Below are 20,772 nucleotides of genomic sequence, written 5' to 3' on the forward strand. Positions count from 1 at the left end.
CGTGCCCATGCATAGTCACACATTTATGGAAACACAGAGTCTGTCCTGTTCGAATCACTCAGCCTTTAATAGTTCTAAGGAGACTCAGTCTAGCTAAATGCCCAGTCTACTGCCCTCTTGAAATGCACTCAGCAAACTAATCTTTTAAAAACAAATAATTCGGGGGCTGGTGAGATGGCTCAGTGGTTAAGAGCACTGACTGCTCTTCTAGAGGTCGTGAGTTCAAATCCCAGCAACCACATGGTGGCTCACAACCATCTGCAATGAGATCTGATGCCCTCATATGGGTGTCTGAAGACAGCGACAGTGTACTTACATATAATAAATAATAAATAAATTTAAAAAAAAAGATGAACCCAAAGGTATTAAAAAAAACAAATAATTCTTGGAAAAATATATCTGCATCTCCTATTGAATTTTCCTAATATTTATTTAATGCATTTGCTCCCTCTGCTGCCCACCCCCAAAAGTAGCATTGTTAAAGGATTACAAAAGGCAGCTACTAACAAAATACATAATTAGGAAAAAAGAAGGGAGCAAAATTTTAAATGAAACAGATGACATTGCTAATGCTATCAATTTCTAATGTGCCTTATAGAATTTGCATTAGAAATAATGTGCCCACTCCTTTCTGGGTTTTCCCTGACCAACCTTTTCACTGAAATTCTCTCCTCAGAATCTGTATCTATGACTTATTTGTCACCATCGTTGTCCTGGTTCTTTGCCTTTTCTCCTAATAGAGCATTTTAGACTGCATTTGAATATACATTTAGGCTGGCTTCTGGAACCCTGAGCACCAGTTGTGCCAATAATCCCCTGGGCCATGCTCTCTGGGTTCTAGACAATTCTTATTTGTTTCTTTGTTTTGTAGCTGGGTTTTCACTAGTACCCCAGGTAAACTCCTGACTAGTGTGTCCTACCATATCTGAGTAAACAATTGTCTTTAACTAATTTGTGTGTATGTGTGGGATCAGGAAGAGGGGACATTCCACTTTGCACAGGTGAAGGTCAAGAACGGCTTAGCTTTCAGGATTTGATTTTCCACTTCCAACCTGTTGAAGAAGTTCCCTCTATTGTCTCGAATGCTCTGTGCCAGTGGGCTTTCTATGTGAAAGTTACTGCACTGGTTTGTTGGTTTTCTTTTTTTTTTTTCTTTTTCTTTTTTAACATGGGTTCCAAGAATTGAGCTAAAGTCAGTGGACTTATGTGTATATTATTTTTACCTGCTGAGCCATCTCCCCAGCCCTTAAAAGAACTTTTGAACATAACCCTTTCTGTTAGGCTGACTGGTTAATTTTGAAGGAAAGGACATACTCTTCCAATGGGATGAAGAGAAATCGACTCAAGTGTGAAAAATACTCCTTATTAGTACAGAATGCTCATCTCCCCTATAAAAACAAACATGCTTCCCTGGTTGGCTGGTTGGAGGGCTCATTTATATACCTGTGTCTTTATAAATGATGAGATTCTACGGAGCTGCAAATTTACAGTTGCAAGCAAAGATCTCTGAGGGTGTCAGGAAGTGGCTCTAGTCATAGACTGCCCCCGTGTGGCAAGTCCTGGTAGATTCATAGATATGGAAAAATTCTGTGGCTATTCCCATCATGCTGAGATGTGTGCTTAGATCAAGGCAGGTGTCTAGAGTGCCAAGGTCTCACCTGTGTCCTTGTGAGCTTGCCACTTGCTATTTTGAATGTACCTTGTAAAAATATTAGACCTATTCTAAAGGGGAACTTTCCTAAGTAACTCAATTACTTGTTAAGATTTCATTTGTTACAAATTAAAAAAATAAAAACATTAATTTAGTTGTCATAAGATTCATGTAAGGTATTTCAGTTAAAAGTGTGAAGTTTGCAGGCTTATGGTTTATTTGGTAATGAGCAGGTAAGGTACTCACTACTCAAACATGAGACCAATAGTCCAGATCACCAGCACTTACTTAAAACCTGGTAGGAATGGCAACCTACTCACAATCCCAGCCTATGGGAGACAGAGATAGAATCTCCCCAAAATGCTAACCAACTCAGACTCACTGAAAATCCAAGCTCAGAGAGAGACCCTGCCTCAAAACATAAGGTGGAAAACAATTGAGGAAGACTCCTGGTGTTAACATAGAGCCTCCATGTGCATGCACACATGCACACACGCACACATACATGTATACCTGCACACATGCAAACATACATCATGTCCACATACCAGACACACATATGTGACAATGTCATAATGAAACACATTATAATTTTGTGCAATTAAAATATGCTAATAAAAGTATGTGAAGAGTTTGCTGTGGCTAGCTGACTCTTAAATTAGATCTCTTCTATGTACAAAGAAATTTTTAAATACTTTACTCCCAAACTGTGTATTAATATAGGTATAAATGAGGTATTATACAAATAAATATAAGATCCGAATTGGTTTCATGTGCCACATAAGAATTTTTCTGTTTATAGCTCCAGATTAAGTTTTTTACTGTATGTGCATAACTGCCTATCATTCCTAACTGTATCATTTCCTGTGCATATAACAGATTCTGAAAGGTCTCAATCTCAAGATTAAGGCTGGAGAGACAGTAGCTTTGGTTGGTCCCAGTGGCAGTGGCAAGAGTACAGCAGTCCAGCTTCTGCAGAGGCTATATGACCCAGAAGAAGGCTGTGTAAGTGCAGACTGCTAGAAAAAAATCATGTATGAGGGAGATGGCTCAGTGTTTCAGGGCTTGCTTCGAAGTCAACAGGTGCTATATTCCCGGCACCTACATAAAATCTGTGGCTTGCACATCTGCAATCCCAGTGCCAGGAAAGTGGATCTCTGAGGCTTGCTGGCTACAAAATGTGGATGAATTGGTGAGCTCCAGGTTCCCTAAGAAACCTTATCTCAAAAACTAAGGAGAAAATTGATCCAGGAGGAGACCCAACCACTGGTACCTATGCACACATGTGAACATCCCAAACACTGCTTTTTACACACATGGCATGCACACACATGAACATGTACACAAAAAGAAAAAAAATCTAATTCTCAATTCCTCTACTTAACACTGACTATTGTCTTTAAAAGAAAACTGTTTAGAACTTTGTAGGCCTGAGTTTATTCCTATATTGACTAAATAAATTACTGGATCAGTGTAAAGCAGTGGACATTCTCAAACAAATGCCAGGGCTGTGAAGAATGAAGTCTCTGATGGCCACATCCAACTCTGTCCCTAGAATGTGTTGAGGTGACTGTGTGCTACCTAAGAAAACAGAGTTTATTTACCCTTAATTAAAAAAAATTATTAGAAGGAACTTTTACCATTTGTGATTGAATAAGACATTGAGAAATAAAGAAGGCTAGAACATTATAGACACAAGCTGATGGTATCTGTCAATATAACATTCATAGCACCTACAGTGTTTGTGTGTGTGTCTTATGAACAAACTTATTAATACTTAGTTGTGGTTTCATGGGACTTTAATTATTTCTTGAAGATTTGTTAGTTCCAATCTACCAGGAAAAATAAAAATCTATTGGTGTTATCCATACCATAAATATGTTTACCAAAATACAGCCAGTCTTTGCTGAGATACTACTCAGTTTATTCTTTGGGTTAAGAAAACAGTTGAAAGCCAAGACCTTGAACAGCATCATAGCCTGCTTGGTTCTTTGGTATGGCAGATCACGGTAGACGAGAATGACATCCGAGCCCAAAACGTGAGACATTACCGAGAGCAAATTGGAGTGGTCAGCCAAGAGCCGGTTTTGTTTGGGACCACTATCGGTAACAATATTAAGTTTGGGCGCGAAGGCGTGAGTGAAGAGGAAATGGAGCAGGCAGCGAGGGAGGCAAACGCCTACGACTTCATAATGGCCTTTCCTAAGGTGAGCGTTGTGTTGCCTGTGTTCTCAAGATCCACCCAGAGCACCTGAGGGCTCCTCACAGCCTAGGATAAGCTAATTCACATTACATAGTGGGATGATATGGAGAGTATTTTAGAGACATCGTCTGCAGAGAGAAGAACGTACTAAAGTCCCAAAGAAAGAAGACATACTCAGTGAAAGGCCAAACACGGGAGTTAAGTTTAATTTTCTGCATGTCACTGTACACAGAAAAGAGAAAATAATACCTATGTTAAAGAAGGACAAAGAAATTTGAGAATAGAATGAGCACCAGCCGAGAACAAACGTTGGTTTGTAGCTCCATCTAGTGGCTGATAGTAGAAATGGCGTGTTCACACTGTCAGGACTGATGTGCAATAAGGAAACAAGATTTCTAAAGTTCAAGAAATGAACACCGTATTAAAAACGTAGAACTGTAAAAAGATGTAATAAATTTGAAATTCTTAGCAACAAGATTAGTATTAATGAACATCGTGTAATAGTTTTTAAACCATTTACCTACGTTTCCTGAAGTTTAAGTTCATTAGAACCACCTTATAATTGTGGTTGTACCCAATCAGATATTAAAAGCTTTCACTTGAAACTAAATTACATCTACAACCCATCATTCCAGAGGGTCATAATAACAAAAGCATTAATTTTGAAGTACATACTTAAAATCACACTGTGTGCATTGTAACAAAATAACTAACTCTTTTTTTAAATAATGTTTGTTATGCCATGATTTAACATAGTGATTAACGTAGCATGCAGTCCAGCAAGATCACTAAGGGCTTGAAGGTTCCTTTCCTTGGTTAGGGAGCGGTACATTGCCTTTTGTTGGTCTTTTATTCCTTTCATTAAATTTCCTCAAATGCACAATGCTCTCCTGTCCCCCACTTAGAATTTGAGAGCATTTCCATGTACTCTTCAACCAGACTCTGAAAGTTGGTATTTATTAAAAGAACACATATAAACAAAGATACCATTTAATGCAAATCTAATAGTAAGTCACAGTGCTATAATCCAAAGAATAAAAGAAGAAACTAAAGGTTAGTATGATGAATGCTAATGTTCACAGGCATAGTAACTTGGGGGGGGTGAAGAGAGGGGGGAGGGTAGAGGAGAGAGAGAAGAGAGAGGAGAGAGAGAGAAAGAGAGAGAGAGAGAGAGAGAGAGAGAGAGAGAGAGAGAGAGAACATGAGAAGGGGGAGACGAAGTAAGTAAAGGAGAAAGAGAGAGGGAGAAGCGAGGGAGACAGAGAGACAGAGAAAGAATCAGCAACGAAAGCCGTTCTTGACCACTGATCTCACAATCACTGAAAAGTTGTCCTTAAGGAGAACTATGAACCCCTTTGTGCCTGTGGAGTTAACAGCTTAGAAGAGGGTCAACACCTTCAAAGACACAAACTGTCAAACATTTTTTTAAAAAAGCAAATAATGAGCCCAAACTTTCTTACAAATAACTAAATTTTTAAATAGTGGCAAAAGTTATAAAAAAAATAAAGCTCTCACACGTCTTCAAAATAAAATTTTCATAAGGATACATTTAATAAAAGATGTGACAAAACAATAAAAGAAACCCTAAATAAATTGTGCTTTATTTATTAGTCAGTTGTTTTTAAGGTTGTATAGTCTTCCCAAGTTAACTTATAAACGTGATTCTTTGATAATTAGAGAATTCCATGAGTGTTCTGTAGATGTGTAGAAAGTGATGCATAGACTCCAAAATATTTTTATATTTACAAAATCAAAATGTGAATATGGACAAAGCAGCTTAAAAAACAGAACAATGCTAGCACACACACACACACACACACACACACACAACACTTGGTTCAAGACAACAACCAATACTATAGTAGAGAAACATCTGTGAACATGTAGAACAGCTGGGCAAAGACTCAAAACAGGATCATAATATCGATTAATTTTTAGCAAGACTAATAGAATTAAGCAGGTGAAAGAAAAAAATTAAGCAAGAAGTACTGGAACAAGACATCCAATGAGCTGTGTTTTTTGCATCACACTACACATAAAAATTAATTTAATATATATGTTAAAGCAAAATATTAGCTTGAGTTTCAAAAATAAAAATGTAGAAGACCACTTAAAGAGTTGAGGCAGGAGAATCACCATTTGGAGGCTAGGCCACACTACATAACAAGTATAGAACCATAATAAGTCTGAACTATTTCATAAGACAGTCTCAAAATAATAATTAATTAATACATTTAATATCTTAGCAGAAAGAAAAGAATCGTGATGTTGAGGTAAGCAAAGAACTCTTAGGAAGCTATGTACTGCTTTCTAAAGTGGTAACACCGGGGCTACTGAAATAATTCAGCCATTAATGGCATTTGCTGCCCTTCCAGAGACTCAAGTTTGGCTCCTAGCACACATAATTGTAACTCTAGTACAAGGGGATTACAACCATCTTCTGGCCTCTGTAGGCACCTAGACAAACACAAAACGTTTAAAAAAAAAAACCTTAAAAAAATGTAAGGGGCTGAAGAGATAGCTCCTCATTTAAGAGTACTGACTGCTCTTCCAGAGATCCTGAGTTCAATCTTCAACAACCACATGGTGGCTCACAACCTTCTGAAATGGAATCTGATGCCCTCTTCTGATGTGTCTGAAGATAGCTACACTGTACCAGGAAGGAAGGAAGGAAGGAAGGAAGGAAGGAAGGAAGGAAGGAAGGAAGGAAGGAAGGAAGGAAGGAAGGAAGGAAAAAGTAAATCTTTTAAAGAGATATTTATTGTTAAAAAACATAAACTGTCCAAGTATGTATGCTTGCACTTGTGATCCCAGTATTCAAGAGACAGAGGCAGTAGCAGGAGAATGTCAAGTTTGAAAAGAGCGTGGCTGGAAAATAAGACCATGTCTCAAAAGAGGGGTAGAGATATGGTCAAGATATATACATTTCTGAAAAATATTACAAAAGGAACTGAGACTAAAGGCTGAGGATGTAACTTGGTATGGAGTGTTAGACGAGAGTATACAAGGCCCTGGGCTTCTAAGAGAGGAGAAAAGAAACAGTAACAAAAAGAAAGATACAAAGTGGATTAAATTAAATTAAAACCTTCTTTCAAAGAACAACATTTAGAAAATATAAAGGCTAGATACACCATACAATATAATGTTCCGAATGTCTCTACCTGACTAGGGCACACATCCAGACTATTTAAAAATTGTTATAATCAGAAACAAAGAAAAACTAAGATTTTAAAAAAATAGAACCTCAGGTTTGGCAAAAGATGCACTAAATGAGCAATGTACATGTAAAAACTAAACATTTTTACTAGTCATCAAGAAAAGCTGAAATAATGCTGCAATCAGGTGTGATTTCACACTTCCTAGAATGACCAAAGTGAAAAGAGCTTGCTGAAGTAACTTGGGTGCTAACATAAGCACTTGGACCACCCCTCCCATTGAGAAGAGCAGCAGTCGATAAAGCAGTTTGCCTTCCATACTGCTGGTCATGGGATCAGAACGGCTCACTATTCCTATGTATCATCTTCCACTAGAAAAGAAAATACAAATATAAAATTATCTTTTCCATGAATACTCATGGAAGCTTTATTCATAATAATAAAAACTTGGAAATAAGCACCTGAATGAGTTAACAAGTTATTACCAGATGAAATGCAGGGCTCCCAGTTAAATTTAGATGTCAGAGAAACAATGAATTTTTAAGCTTTGATATGTCTGAAATTCAAATTTATCTGACCTCAGTAGGACTTAGGGGTATTTTTGTTTGGTAAGGCTACACCTGGGAACCCAAGGCAGATTGACATTGTGAGGCACTCAACAGCATAAAACATTATCAGGTCATGAGCAGATTTTAAAAGCACCCCTAGCTGAGAGGAGCTATTGGCAAATAATACTGAGGAAGGGAAGGTTGGGCTACTTCAGGGATGTGGGCTGTGGTAGGGGCCACTTGTTCCAGCAGATGCCCCTACACCCAAGTACACTGGGCTCAGTACAGGGGCAGAGCTTGAAGTTGGGACCAGAAGCCACAAGTGCAGGAGGAGTTGGCATTTGGATGAAATGGGGTCCTAGAGGGTAAACAGAATCTAAATTCAAAAACTCAGAACACCACTATGTGGACTGAAGATACAACTCAGTAGAGGGTTTGTCTAGCATACAAGAATCCCTAGGTTCAATTCTCAACACCATATAAATCCAGACAAGATGGCCCATGCTTGTAATTCCAGTACTTGGGAGGTGGAGGCAAGAAGATGACACAAGAACAGTCCAAGGTCATTCTGGGCTACATGGCAAATCTGAGACAATCCTGAGCTTCATGAGAAGCTGTCTTAAAAAAAAATAAATAAATTTGCACTGTCAAAATCAAATGTAGTTATTTTGAAGCAAGATCAGTTTCAGACTGAAAAGGACCCTGAGAAGATTTTGTAGGTCACAGTAGTGCCAATTTATTTGCCAAAAAATAACAGGGTTATATCCATAAAATATGTCCAATTATTATGCATAACTATTCTACAATAAGACTGTAATTTTTTTAAAAAATTTCATCCTTTCTAAAATATTTTTTGATGTGTATGAGCATTTGCCTGCATGCTTGTCTGTGCACTACATGTGAGCAACAGGTGGGTTCTAGGAACCAAATGTGGACCCTTTACAGAAACAGTCAGTGCTCTCAACCACTGAGCCATCACTCCAGTCCCAAGAGTGAATAAGTCTCTAGAAATGTTAGGTTTAGAAAAATATACGAACTTATATCCTTGATGAGATGTGTACCATAACCCAATAGAATATGAGTAATACAGGTCACAGGTAATATATAATATAATATAATATAATATAATAATATAATTAATATAATATAGTATAATATATAAATATTCAACTATAATATAATAATATTCAATTTGTTAAGAATGCGTTTATCAAGAAATAAATGAATAGAGAGGACCTTAAATGTTTCACAAGACTGAAAAATGTTTTAGGAAAAAAAATAAGGCTTTTAAAAAAAGAAGTTGTGATAAGTTTGGTTCTGTCTGTTTTGCTTTTTTGTGTTTGTTTTATGCTTTTGAGACAGTGTCTTTCTACAGAGCCCTGCCTGTCCTTGAACTCTGGACGTAGACCATACTGGCCTGAACTCACAGAAACCTATGTACCTCTGCCTCCTGATTGGTGGATTAAAGGGTGATTGCACTACCACACCTGATCTTTTGGTTTTGTTTTTAGGCAGAGTCTCCTGTAGGTCAGGACTTTGAATTCAATGTGCAGTTGAGGATGGCCTTGAATTCCTGGCCATCCTGCCTGTGTCTCTTAAGCTTACAGGTGGGCATCACCACACCCTGCAAAGTGTAATTCATTTTTATCTTACTATTTTTCAGAGTCTCCAAAGGAAAAGTATAAGCAACATATCAAACTACCAACAAACACTATTACAATAAATGCTTCAGATTTTTTAAAAGTATTCTGAGGTCATCTAAAAGAGATTTGAAAACTCAACTCCAGTTAAGAACTTTTCTAAGAATCTTTCTTTCTGTTTATCTGGTTTGGTCCTAAGTCACCTTTCCTCATTCTCTTTGCTAGGACTTTTCCTCAGAGATGTTTGTTTTTATAATGATCAAATCAAAGACTCTACTATGGCCATGATAAAGCAATCATTAAGCTGGTATTGTGCTTGCCATTTCCTCCTCTAATCATTTAACCACCTTTCTATGTTTGTGCTTTTTCCACACTATATCTCATAGAAATTTAATACACTAGTAGGGGAAAAAGGAGCTCAAATGAGTGGAGGCCAGAAACAGAGAATCGCCATTGCTCGAGCGCTAGTTAGAAACCCCAAAATTCTGATCTTAGATGAGGCTACATCTGCCCTCGACACAGAGAGTGAGTCGCTTGTTCAAACTGCACTGGAGAAGGTAAGTGGGCAGAGTTATCTGAGTCCTGGTTCACTTTTGTTTCTAAGTACAAAAAAGTACAGATTTGAGATTCTTTGGATACCAGATAGTAGTTTCCAGAGTTCCTCTGGTGTGGATTCTGGATGTTACTTGAAAAAAATAAATCTATAGTTGACACACACATACATACATATGAGTGTGCACACACACACACACACACACATGCACACCACATATGTAAGCCATCAATCTGTACACCCGTCTATTCCAGCACATCTCATCTGCCCATAGCAACAACACCCTAATCAGAGAAACAGCAGAGGGCATCTTTTGCTTCCTCCATTCACACTAAAAGGATTCTTCTCTTCTCCCAAGTATATACACATTAACACAATTTCACTTCAAATAGAGAATCCTTGACTTCCAGTTATCTTCCTCAAATAGTACTGACCACTATCATGAATGTGAGAGATGTTAGAATGACTTAGACATTACTCAGTGACTTAGCCTCTCTTCTGAATGGTATACTTTATTTCTAACTACTAAACCAAATTATTATATTACTGCTTCCCTAGATGTGTTGACTGATGTAAAATGTGTATGCACACATACACACATATATAGATACAATCATATGTGAGTGTGTGTATATGTATGTATACAGACTATCTATATATGTATACATTCCTAGCAAATGTGGGAATGTGGAGCCAGTGAGATGGCTGTTAGTAAAGGCCAAGCTTCCAAGACTGATGATCTGAGTTTAATCCCAGGAAGTTGTCTTCTAACCTCCATGTACACATTATAATGTGAGCACACACACAGACACACGCACATGTGTGTCTGAATATATATGCACATATATGACATTCACAGATATTTTAGCATTTTCTGATGAGTCACTAAACTGAGCATCATTAAATTTTGAAGCTTTTATTCATTGGAAAACAGCAGAGAGTGAGAAGATAACCACACACATTATAGAATAGCTTCTCACGAAGTCCCCATAATAGGTTCTGTAGACAGTTCCTAATAATTAGCAAAGGAAAGATGGCTCCCACTCAAAAATGGACAAAAGATCTGGGCCATTCAAAAAAAAAGAGTTTTGCATTTTCATTAACCAGGTGAAAAGTTATTCATCTTCATTATTCCTCAGGAAAATGTAAATAAAAATTTCAATTTAATAACACTCATCTATCAGGCAAAAGGGGATGTACCATTGTTGGTGTAAATAGAATGCTGCCTGGATTGTACTACTCTTTGGGCCTCTATAGACTGGGACACCCTATGAGGTGTACAAATTTTATATATATATAAAATATATATATATATATATATTTCACTAAAGAAACAATGAAAGAATCTATATATTATAGAAAACAAACAAACAAAAACAAAAAAACTAAAGACAATTCAGGCCCAGTTAGTAATAGAATGGATAAATTATATCTATAAAGTAAAATATTTTGTGGTTATAGGAAACAAAATGGTTAGACTCAAAGCCACTAATACCTGGACAATCAAGGATATAGACTGCAGATACCATTTATATAAACACACACACACACACACACACAAACATGTTACTGGGAATAAGATGGTCCTTTTGGTGGGTGAACAGTGGAGTCACAAGACAAGACAAGTGTTGACTTCTAAATGCTGTAATGACATACCCATGTGAACTGGATAGATCTAGTTTGAAACGTATGTATCAATGCCCTTATGTGTATCCGTCTATGTACTACTGATTGTTGTACATCAGATTAAAACATATTTAACCTTGAGTCTGCACATAACTTGTTAAAGTACATGCTCATTTGAGAGATGACAATGAGTTTAAATCTTAGATCTCTTTTGCTCTTATGGTTAGATAGCTCAAAAACTCTTGTTAGGTTTCTTACTAGAGCTAAGATACTATGGTTATGGTTTTAAAACCACCATTTGGAACATATTACTTTTTTTCTAATTTATCCTAGCTCTCTGCATCTGCTAATTATTCTGATATTTTATACCCCAGGGTGAGATTTTTTTGTAAAATAACTGTGAATAAGTTGCCCTGATTATTGCAGAGGTTATCTCTAACACTCTTCTGTTTACTCTCCATGTCTTTTGTTCGGTAGGCAAGCAAAGGCCGAACTACAATTGTGGTTGCACACCGGCTCTCCACTATTCGTGGGGCAGACATGATTGTGACAATGAAGGAAGGTATGGTGGTGGAAAAAGGGACCCACGCCGAACTAATGGCTGAGCAGGGGCTGTACTACTCCCTCGCCATGGCACAGGTAGACTATGGGGCGTTATGTACATATGTTTCTTCAAACTCTGCTGTATATATATACATCCTCATAGGTGGGATACAAAGCTCACACTGGGTAGTCAAACGGGTAGGATAAAGTTGTCAGCCCTCATTTTTCAGGACTCATATACACACATGTGCTGAGATCCACCCTGCTGGATTTTACACAACTCTTTCCTTAAGGGACATGAGTAGAAGACAGAAATTAACTCTTGCCATCTCTTTTATTCTACTCCTGCTTCCTTCTCTTATTCTAGAGGACTGATTTCTTCCTAAAGGCTCTTATGTCAGTAAATAACTTTAGTTTTTTTTTTTTTTCTGTTTATTCTACTTCAACTGTCTGGTCCTATCTTTGAAAGCTATGAGTCTCCATCTCCTCACCAAGTTTATAGTAAAACTGTAAATTCTAACTCTGTCCACTCCACTAAGGGAAGGGTTATTTAGCTTAATCTAAAGTAGTGGAAAAAAAAACAAACAGACATTTGAAATATATTCTTAAACAGAGCATGGTGACTCAGGCCTGCAATCCCAGCACTCAGGAGGCAGAAGCACAAAGATTCTTGTGAGTTTCAGACACATAGTGAGACTCTGGTTGCTTTTGTTGTTATTTTGTTTGTTTTCGAATCGAGGAAGGTTCTGGGAAGATGCCTCAGTCAATAATGTGCCTGCCAAGTAAGCATGAGAACTTAAGTTCACATCCTCAACACGACGAAAAAGCCAGACACTGTGGCCCTCCTTGAAACTCCTGCTCTGAGATGGGCAGAGGCAGAGAGATCTCTGGAGCTCACTGGCCTGCCAATCTAGCCAAACTCATGAACCCAGATTCAATGAAAGACCTTACCTCAAAAAGTATGCACAGGGGCTGGAGAGATGGCTCAGCGGTTAAGAGCACTGACTGCTCTTCCAGAGGTCCTGAGTTCAAATCCCAGCAACCACATGGTGGCTCACAACCATCCGTAATGAGATCTGATGCCCTCTTCTGGTGTGTCTGAAGCCAGCTACAGTGTACTCATCAATAAAATAAATAAATATTAAAAAAAAAAAAGTATGCACAATGGGTAAAGACACTCAATTTTAAACTCTGTCCTACACAAACACACACACACACTGACACACAGGCATGCATGCAAGCATGTATGCCTACATGTGCACACGTACATACACATACACACACATACAAGAAAAGGAAGAAAGTACAACTTACTTGATTAACTACTTGATTTTGATTTAATTTCATATTTGTCTATAGTCTATGTTTCCTTTAAAATTAAAGTAAGATGTTATTTGATAACTGAATTTGCTCAATCTTTATAATGCTGCAATTTAAAAAAAACAGACATCTGAAATATACTCTTAAACAGACCATGGTGACTCAGGCCTGTATTCCCAGCACTCAGGAGGCTGGGAATGCTGTAATACAGTTCCTCATGTTTGGTAACACACACACCCCCCCACACACACACAAAAACTATTTCATGTTACTTCATAACTGAAAATTTCTACTGTTATGAATTATAATGTAAATATCTGATATGCAGGATATCTGGTTTGAAACCCCCAAAGGGGTCATGTCCCATGGGTTAGAATCCCTGCCTTAGAGAAATCAGATTATTAGGTAACACAATTCAGTATTTCCAAACCAAAATAACTAGTAAGAAAAGGACATATTTGAGATCAAATTTCTCACTCTTTGAGTCTTTTTGATTTTTTTTCTTTTTCTCATTTCTTTCCTTTTCCTTTCAAGACAGGGTTTCTCTGTGTAACCCTGGCTGTCCTGGAACTCATTCTGAAAACTAGACTGGCTTTGAACTCAGAGATCCATCTGCCTCTTGCCAAGCACTATGATTAAAGGCATTCATCATTGCTGGCTCTGCTTCCACCTTGTCCCCAGCCACTTGTTGAGATTTCTAAGAACCATTTCTAAGAACCACTAGACTTTCTTTGGAATAACACACCTTTAGTTTTTCATTATAATTAAACCGAAAGTCCATTACTAGGCCTTTAGTTAAAGGGTTTCACAATGTAAGAAAATCAGAAATAATACCTTTGCATTATGGATATGTAAAATATTTTAACACCTTCTTTGAAGTAGATTAGTGTTCTCAGATAACCAAAATTGTGTCAATTCACACAGAGCATACTGTATTCTTAACGTTCAATGAGCACACGTGAACAAGCGATTCTTTTTTCAAATTCTGGATACATTTATTTGCCACTACTGACTGTAGTGTCAAAATTAGTCTTTCTGAAAATCCATGACCATTACAATGGCAAAGCTAACACTGCTGAGAGAAATCTGGGAACAAGTGAGTAGGGGGTATGGGGAGAGGAAGCTTGCAAGGACCAGATTCCAGATCCCCACCAGTGTGGTGGCCCCTCTGTAATTCCACATTCCCACTAGTGTGTCAGATCCCTATAATTTCAGATCCTTTCCAGTGTGCAGGACCCCTGTAATTCCAGATTGTAATCAGTGGGGGGCTATAATTCCAGATTCCCACCAATGTAGGGGACCTCTATAATTTCAGAAGAGACAGAATCTCCAGTACATACTGCCCAACTAGACTAACCATCAGTGCTCTCTGTGTTCAACTAAGAGACCCTGCCTCAATGAATAAAGTAGAGAATGAACAAAAATGACTCTCAGTGTCAACCTTGGACCTCCACATTTACAAGCACACAGGTATACACACACCACATACATAAACACATACACACCATACAAACATATACCATACATATACACACATACACACCACATACACACATATCACACATATATACATACCACATATATATACACACCACACACACATATATCATACACACACACATATATATCATTCACACATGCATATATACCACATACACCACAGAAAGAGAGAGACAGAGAGATAGAGAAGAAAAAGCTTGAGAAGCAGCACAGCACAGTAGCTGAGGAATGAGCTCCTCTCACTGCTAGCTGACTCTGTAAGGTCATACTTTTAGGGCCTAGGATAAGCATCTTAAATTATCTATGCTTCTATTTTCTAATCCCTAACATGAGGAGAAATGCAGTAATTGGTTAATTAATTATTAAGTAATAAATTAATTAGGTACTAAATGAGCTAATTCTTATAAGTATTTGGAATTACTTTTCCATTAGTGAATATGAAATAAAATCAAGTACAGAGGAGCTGTAGAGATAGCTTAATGGATAAAAAAATACACTAGTTGCTCCTGCAAAGGACCCAGGTTCAGCTCCCAGGACTCACCTTAGTTGATAACCATCCATAACCCTAACTTCACCAGGTGGTGATGTCACAAACCTTAAATCACAGCTCTTGGGAGGCAGAGGCATGTAGATTTGTAGGCCACCCTGATATACATAGTGAGTTCCAGGAGAGGCAGAACTACACAGAGAAACCCTGTCTCAAAACAAAGCAACAACAAAAACCTCTCCAGTTCCATGGAATCTGATACCCTGTTCTGACCTTCATGGCACCAGGCATGCATATACATACATTCAGGCAAAAAAAAAATTCATAAATAAATAAATCTTAAAAAATTGGTCAAGTACAGATGCATGTTTTAGAATATCTTATATTTGTACCTTGACAAACTTATACATGTATACAATGTATCTTGATCTCAGATCTACTCCCAACTCTTCCAAACCTACTCTCCAACCTGCTCTTTCCCCTTCCACCTTCACAGACTATCCTTTCTTCTGTCTTTTCTTTCTTTTTTTGTTTTTGTAACTCACTGAGTTCAATCAGTGTGGCCTGCTGGGAAATTGTTTGATTTTCTTGGCTTGATCTTGTGCGGGTGATCATGGCTGTGGTGAGTTAGTAGGTTCTCTAGCTTGATCTTGTGCAGGTGATCATGGCTGTGGTGAGTTAGTAGGTTCTCTAGCTTGATCTTGAGCAGGTGATCGTGGCTGTAGTGAGTTGATCTTGAGCAGGTGATCAGGTGATCATGACTGTAATGAGTCAGCAGGTACAGTGGCCATGTTGTGTCCAGAAGACAGTATTTCACAGCACTCTTCCTCATCCTCAGCCTTTTCCCCACTATGTTCCTTGAGCCTTGAGGTGGCCAGGTTAGTGTTGAGTCACTTATTCTCAGCACTTTAGCCGGCTCTCATTCTCTGCATTAACTGCTGCTCACTGTAGGACGTAGCTTCTCTGGACAAGATTAAGAGTAGCACTAACGAATATAAGTGTAATTAGAAGACAATTCGACATGTTCAATTAACAATATGACATATGCTCCCTCCTAGGACTTATGACCTTCCTAAATTCCATGAGCTTTGACCATTATAGTCATGTCAGACTTACAGTTAGACATCAATTTCCTCCTGTGTCCAGGCCTCAGATTTAATAAGAAAGCAGTTACCCCAGTGACCTTCATGGCGCTATTACATTGCCTTGCCTGGAGGTCAGTGTTGTAGTACTCAGGGTCCAGAGCTGGGTAAGACTACTCTGCCTTTACTTCCCAGCTTCCCATTTAGTCTTCCAGCACTTGGAAAGCAAGAAGTTCTCAGGTCGGTATCTATGACTTACAACCAAAATGTGTTTTCTCTTCCACAATAGGGTCCTACCATCTCTCTAGTTCTGGTGAGCAGCTAAAGCAATAACAACAACCTGTTCTGTGTTGGAGGCCTCTGGAGCCTCCTCGAGTTGTAAGATATCCAAAGTCTGGCTCTAAGGTTTGCATTTATTCATGCAGGGTACCTATGTTCAACTATTATTATTATTATATATTTTTAGTTAGCTTACAAAGTAAATAGTTTTTCATAAGGACTTTTCATACATCCTTAGTTTTGCTTGGTCCTTACCTTTCCTTTCCCTCATCTCCACTTAAAACATTTAACACTACCCCCCTCATTATTCTTTTGTCTAGCAAGTTCATTAGAAAAATGCATTGTCTTTGACCAATAATAGAACTCTTCCTTAGAAACCTTTACTACAAGAACTGATCAAATTTCTATTTTAAATTTTCCACAGAGTAACTCTTGAAAGGAGAGAGAGAGAGAGAGAGAGAAAGAGAGAGAATTAAAAGATTTCTTCCATAGTAGAAAAATAACAGAAAGAAAGATGATAACATAGGGGTGTCTGATTACAGATGATAATGGCAGGTCAGCCTGGTTAAAATTCACTGTACCTTAGTGACTCATTAGCTGTTCTTCAGATTATTGACGAATCCAAGCATCCCTGGAATGTGGTCCTTGTGCACATGCTCCTTGCTCACCTGCCCTTCTCTCAGCTGCTACCCTATCTGGCCTCCCATGATCTTGTGCAAACTCCTTGCACTAGAAGGGACATCTGGTAAAATCACAAATCTACTCTCTCACTCCTGGATCAATGGAAAATACTGTCTGGGTGTCTCACTAAAATTTCCCTCATCTTTCTGAATTACAAAAAAAAAAAAGGAAAAAAAGCTAGGTACAATGCAATTTAACTTAGAATTTAACAGTAATCTATAGTTTAACACCTTATTCTCATGGAGCACCAACAAACACCAATTTGCTTTGAAATCTCAGTCTGGATTGGACTGTGGCTACTGGCCAGGAAAGTATTACTGTTTCCTAAGTTCTGTCTTAGGTCCTGGCTACACACACATAAGCTTTAAAGTGACACAATAAAATACCTGTGTATTCTTTCCCTTTGTGTGTGTGCATGCATACATGTGTGTGAATATATGTGTGTATGTTCTGTGTGTGTACACACATGAGTGCATGTGTGTGTGCATGCATGAGTGCATGGGTATGCATGTGTGCACGCAAATGTGTGTGTATGTGTGTGTTGTATGTTTATGCATGTGTGTGTATGCATGTGTGCATATGAAAGCACTATCCACCTTGTATGCTTGTTTTTTTTTAATGTAAGAGTCTCTAACTAGCCTATATCTCACCAAGTATGCTAAACTTGGTAGCTAGCAAGCCAAAAGAATCAATCTACCTCTACCTATCTGTCCACATCCTCACCCTCCAGCTGCTCCCTGACTCCATCTCACAACCATACTGCAGCACCCCTTCCTCCTCTTTCCAGCACTAGAATGTTACTTTAGCAGCTGAGATATTTCCCTATCCCTGCCTTTGTATTTTTAAGGAATCAACATATCCATTCTTCATTTAAGGTATCATTATGACAGCATTTACATTCTTCATTGAAGGATATTAAAAAGGCGGATGAACAAATGGAGTCAAGGACATGTTCCACTGCAGGAAACACCAGCTATGATTCTCTGTGCAATGTGAATAGTGCCAAGTCCCCCTGCACTGACCAATTTGAAGAAGCCGTACACCATCAAAAGGTAATGGTTCACCTACCAACATGCTTGCGTATGTGCTCTCCAAAGTCCAATTGATCCTTATAAAATTTAGAATTGACACACAATAAAATGGTACAGTGCCACTAAGTTCACAATGCATTTACTCTCACTTCCCTGTGACATTAAGAGGGGCATCTAATGGACTGCATTTATGTCAAAAAGATCCTTGTTGGAGAGGAAAAAAATTTTCATGAAAACATGCTGTTTCTTCCTACAAGGAAAACTCTGGGTTAAAACACCAGCTTGAAGTGGCACCCCAGCCACCCCAGCCACCCCAGCCACCCCAGCCACCCCAGCCACCCCAGGGCCAGCATCAGCTTAATTTGGGTTAGGATGTTGTGGATCTGAGCCTGAAGAGGATCCAATGGGACTTCCAAGTGTCTTAAACAGAGAACTGGACAAACAAGTGAATAGTCATAGAAATCAAAGGCAACTATTAAAGAAGAAAAAGGCACTTCTAAGAATAGAGGTGAGCCTGGGAGTCGCAACCAACTCAAGATTCTTAAATCCCAGGCCATAGTATCATGATCCTGTTGGTCATTTACATACTACCTGATTTTCCTGTATATGGAGAGAGATCTTGAGTTCATTTCAATGTCTCTTTCACTTGCCACTCCTGCTGCAACAGCCTGGATAAAGACAAGCCACCTGCACAGTTCCGGCCTTCAGTATCCTCTGCTCCCATGAACTTGTCCCCAAGCATGCTCTTCTCTGCCAGTACAAAGGTCACTCTGCTTTATCACTCCTTGTCCCTGACACTCTTCAGTACTCTCTTCAGTCACACCGTTCTACCCTGTGTCATTTCTGTGTCACAATGACACTTGTTTCTCTAACCCTCCTTGGGCTATAGACCCACAACTGAATGTTGTCAGCACCTTCCCTTGTCAGGTTTTTATTGCCATGATAAGTACCATACTCAAAAGCAGCTTAGGGAGGAAAAGGGTTTATTTCATCATACAATTGTAGTCCATCATGAAGGGAGCAGGAGCCTAGAGGCAGGAAATGAAGCAGAGGCCATGGAGGTTGCTTACCAACTTGCTCCTCATGGTTCACTCAGTTTCATTTTCTATATAACTTACTGCCCAGGAATGGCATTGCCCACAGGATCTGGGACTGCCCTCATGAATGATTAATCAAGAAAATGCCCCCACAGACTTGCCTACTGGTCATGTTGAGGCATTTTCTTAGTGGAGGATCCTTCTTCCCTAAAGGCTCTCGTTAATGTCAAGTTGACAAAAAACAAACAATCAAAACCCAGCATGCCTTGGCATCAGCACCATCCACCATCTTCCCTGTACCCCTTCCCTGAGTCTCAGAGCTCTCTTTCCCCCCAGCTCCACATTCCTGACCCCTGTGTGATGCTTTGTACTTGTGCTTTGTCAGTTATCTGCCTGAGCTCTGGATTGTGTACCCTAACCGTTCTGCTACCCTGTCCAACACTGTCAATTGTCGATGACTGTAGATATCATCAATGTGTATCATAGGAATTTTCAGTTACTTCAAGTAACCAATAGAGTAAAATTTATGACATCTAGCATTTAATAAAAATTAGTGAAACAAAACACAAGAGAGCTGAGAAAATGGCTTGGGGGGTTTTCTGGTAACCTGAGTTCAATTCATACACCCGCATGGTAGAATAGAATAGACTCCTACAAGTTGTCCTCTGACCTACACATTACCCAGTGGTGTGTGCACACACAGATACACAATATAAAAACATTGAATTTGAGTGAGAATACCTAGTAGAAAATCTTTGTGACTCTATGATTTCCTAGCTATAATATCAAAAAACATACTGATAAGAAAAAAATAATAACAAATCAGACATTACCAGACTGAAGAACACTGCTATTTATAAAACAGATTTAAGCAACAGAATAAACCATAAACTGAAAGTGTTTATAAACTACATATCTGCTGTGGCACTTGAATCAGGCTATATTAAAAAACTCCCAAAGCATTAAAAAAAATAGCAGCACTCAACAAAGTAAGGAAAAGAGGAAAAAATAAAGAGACAGAAACATAATGTGAGTTTCAGGAGTGGGCACAGGTTGAAGGAGCTGGTCTGGCAGCTGAGAGGCTGGAGAGAAAATGCTTGCAAAAGGCAGGAGGAACCTTCTGGGGAAGCATATAACTATTATATTATATTAATATAATATAACACTAAAAATCTATATTATATTATTATATTAACTATGGCACTATGTTAGTAGTCTCATGAATACTCTGTGCAAATCATATCTAAACTTCTAAATAATCAGATGAAATTTTAAATTCTTTAGGAGATTTTTAACTTTGTCAGATGGTTTGTACCACTATAGAAAATGCCTGTTTCATATTTTTACATTAGATTGTCTTTAAACATTCTTTAATATGTAATATATTAGGTCTCATGACATTGCCCATGATTTTACAGAGATTTTTCATTTTTATT

The 20,772-nt window shown here is 38.4% G+C and overlaps 1 protein-coding gene across 1 annotated transcript in view; it reads left to right on the forward strand.

Annotated features, from left to right (window-relative positions):
* The window catches only part of Abcb5 (ATP binding cassette subfamily B member 5), an 88,080-nt gene that overhangs the window by 28,107 nt on the left and 39,201 nt on the right, over positions 1-20,772 (forward strand). Inside the window, exons 12-16 of the mRNA XM_028773202.1 lie at positions 2,531-2,656; positions 3,655-3,858; positions 9,584-9,754; positions 11,854-12,015; positions 18,180-18,320. Coding sequence (XP_028629035.1) covers positions 2,531-2,656; positions 3,655-3,858; positions 9,584-9,754; positions 11,854-12,015; positions 18,180-18,320 — 804 coding nt within the window. The remainder of the gene's footprint in view (positions 1-2,530; positions 2,657-3,654; positions 3,859-9,583; positions 9,755-11,853; positions 12,016-18,179; positions 18,321-20,772) is intronic.

Source organism: Grammomys surdaster, unplaced genomic scaffold (genome assembly GCF_004785775.1).
Source record: "Grammomys surdaster isolate TR1022 unplaced genomic scaffold, NIH_TR_1.0 223, whole genome shotgun sequence".
Taxonomy (NCBI): domain Eukaryota; kingdom Metazoa; phylum Chordata; class Mammalia; order Rodentia; family Muridae; genus Grammomys; species Grammomys surdaster.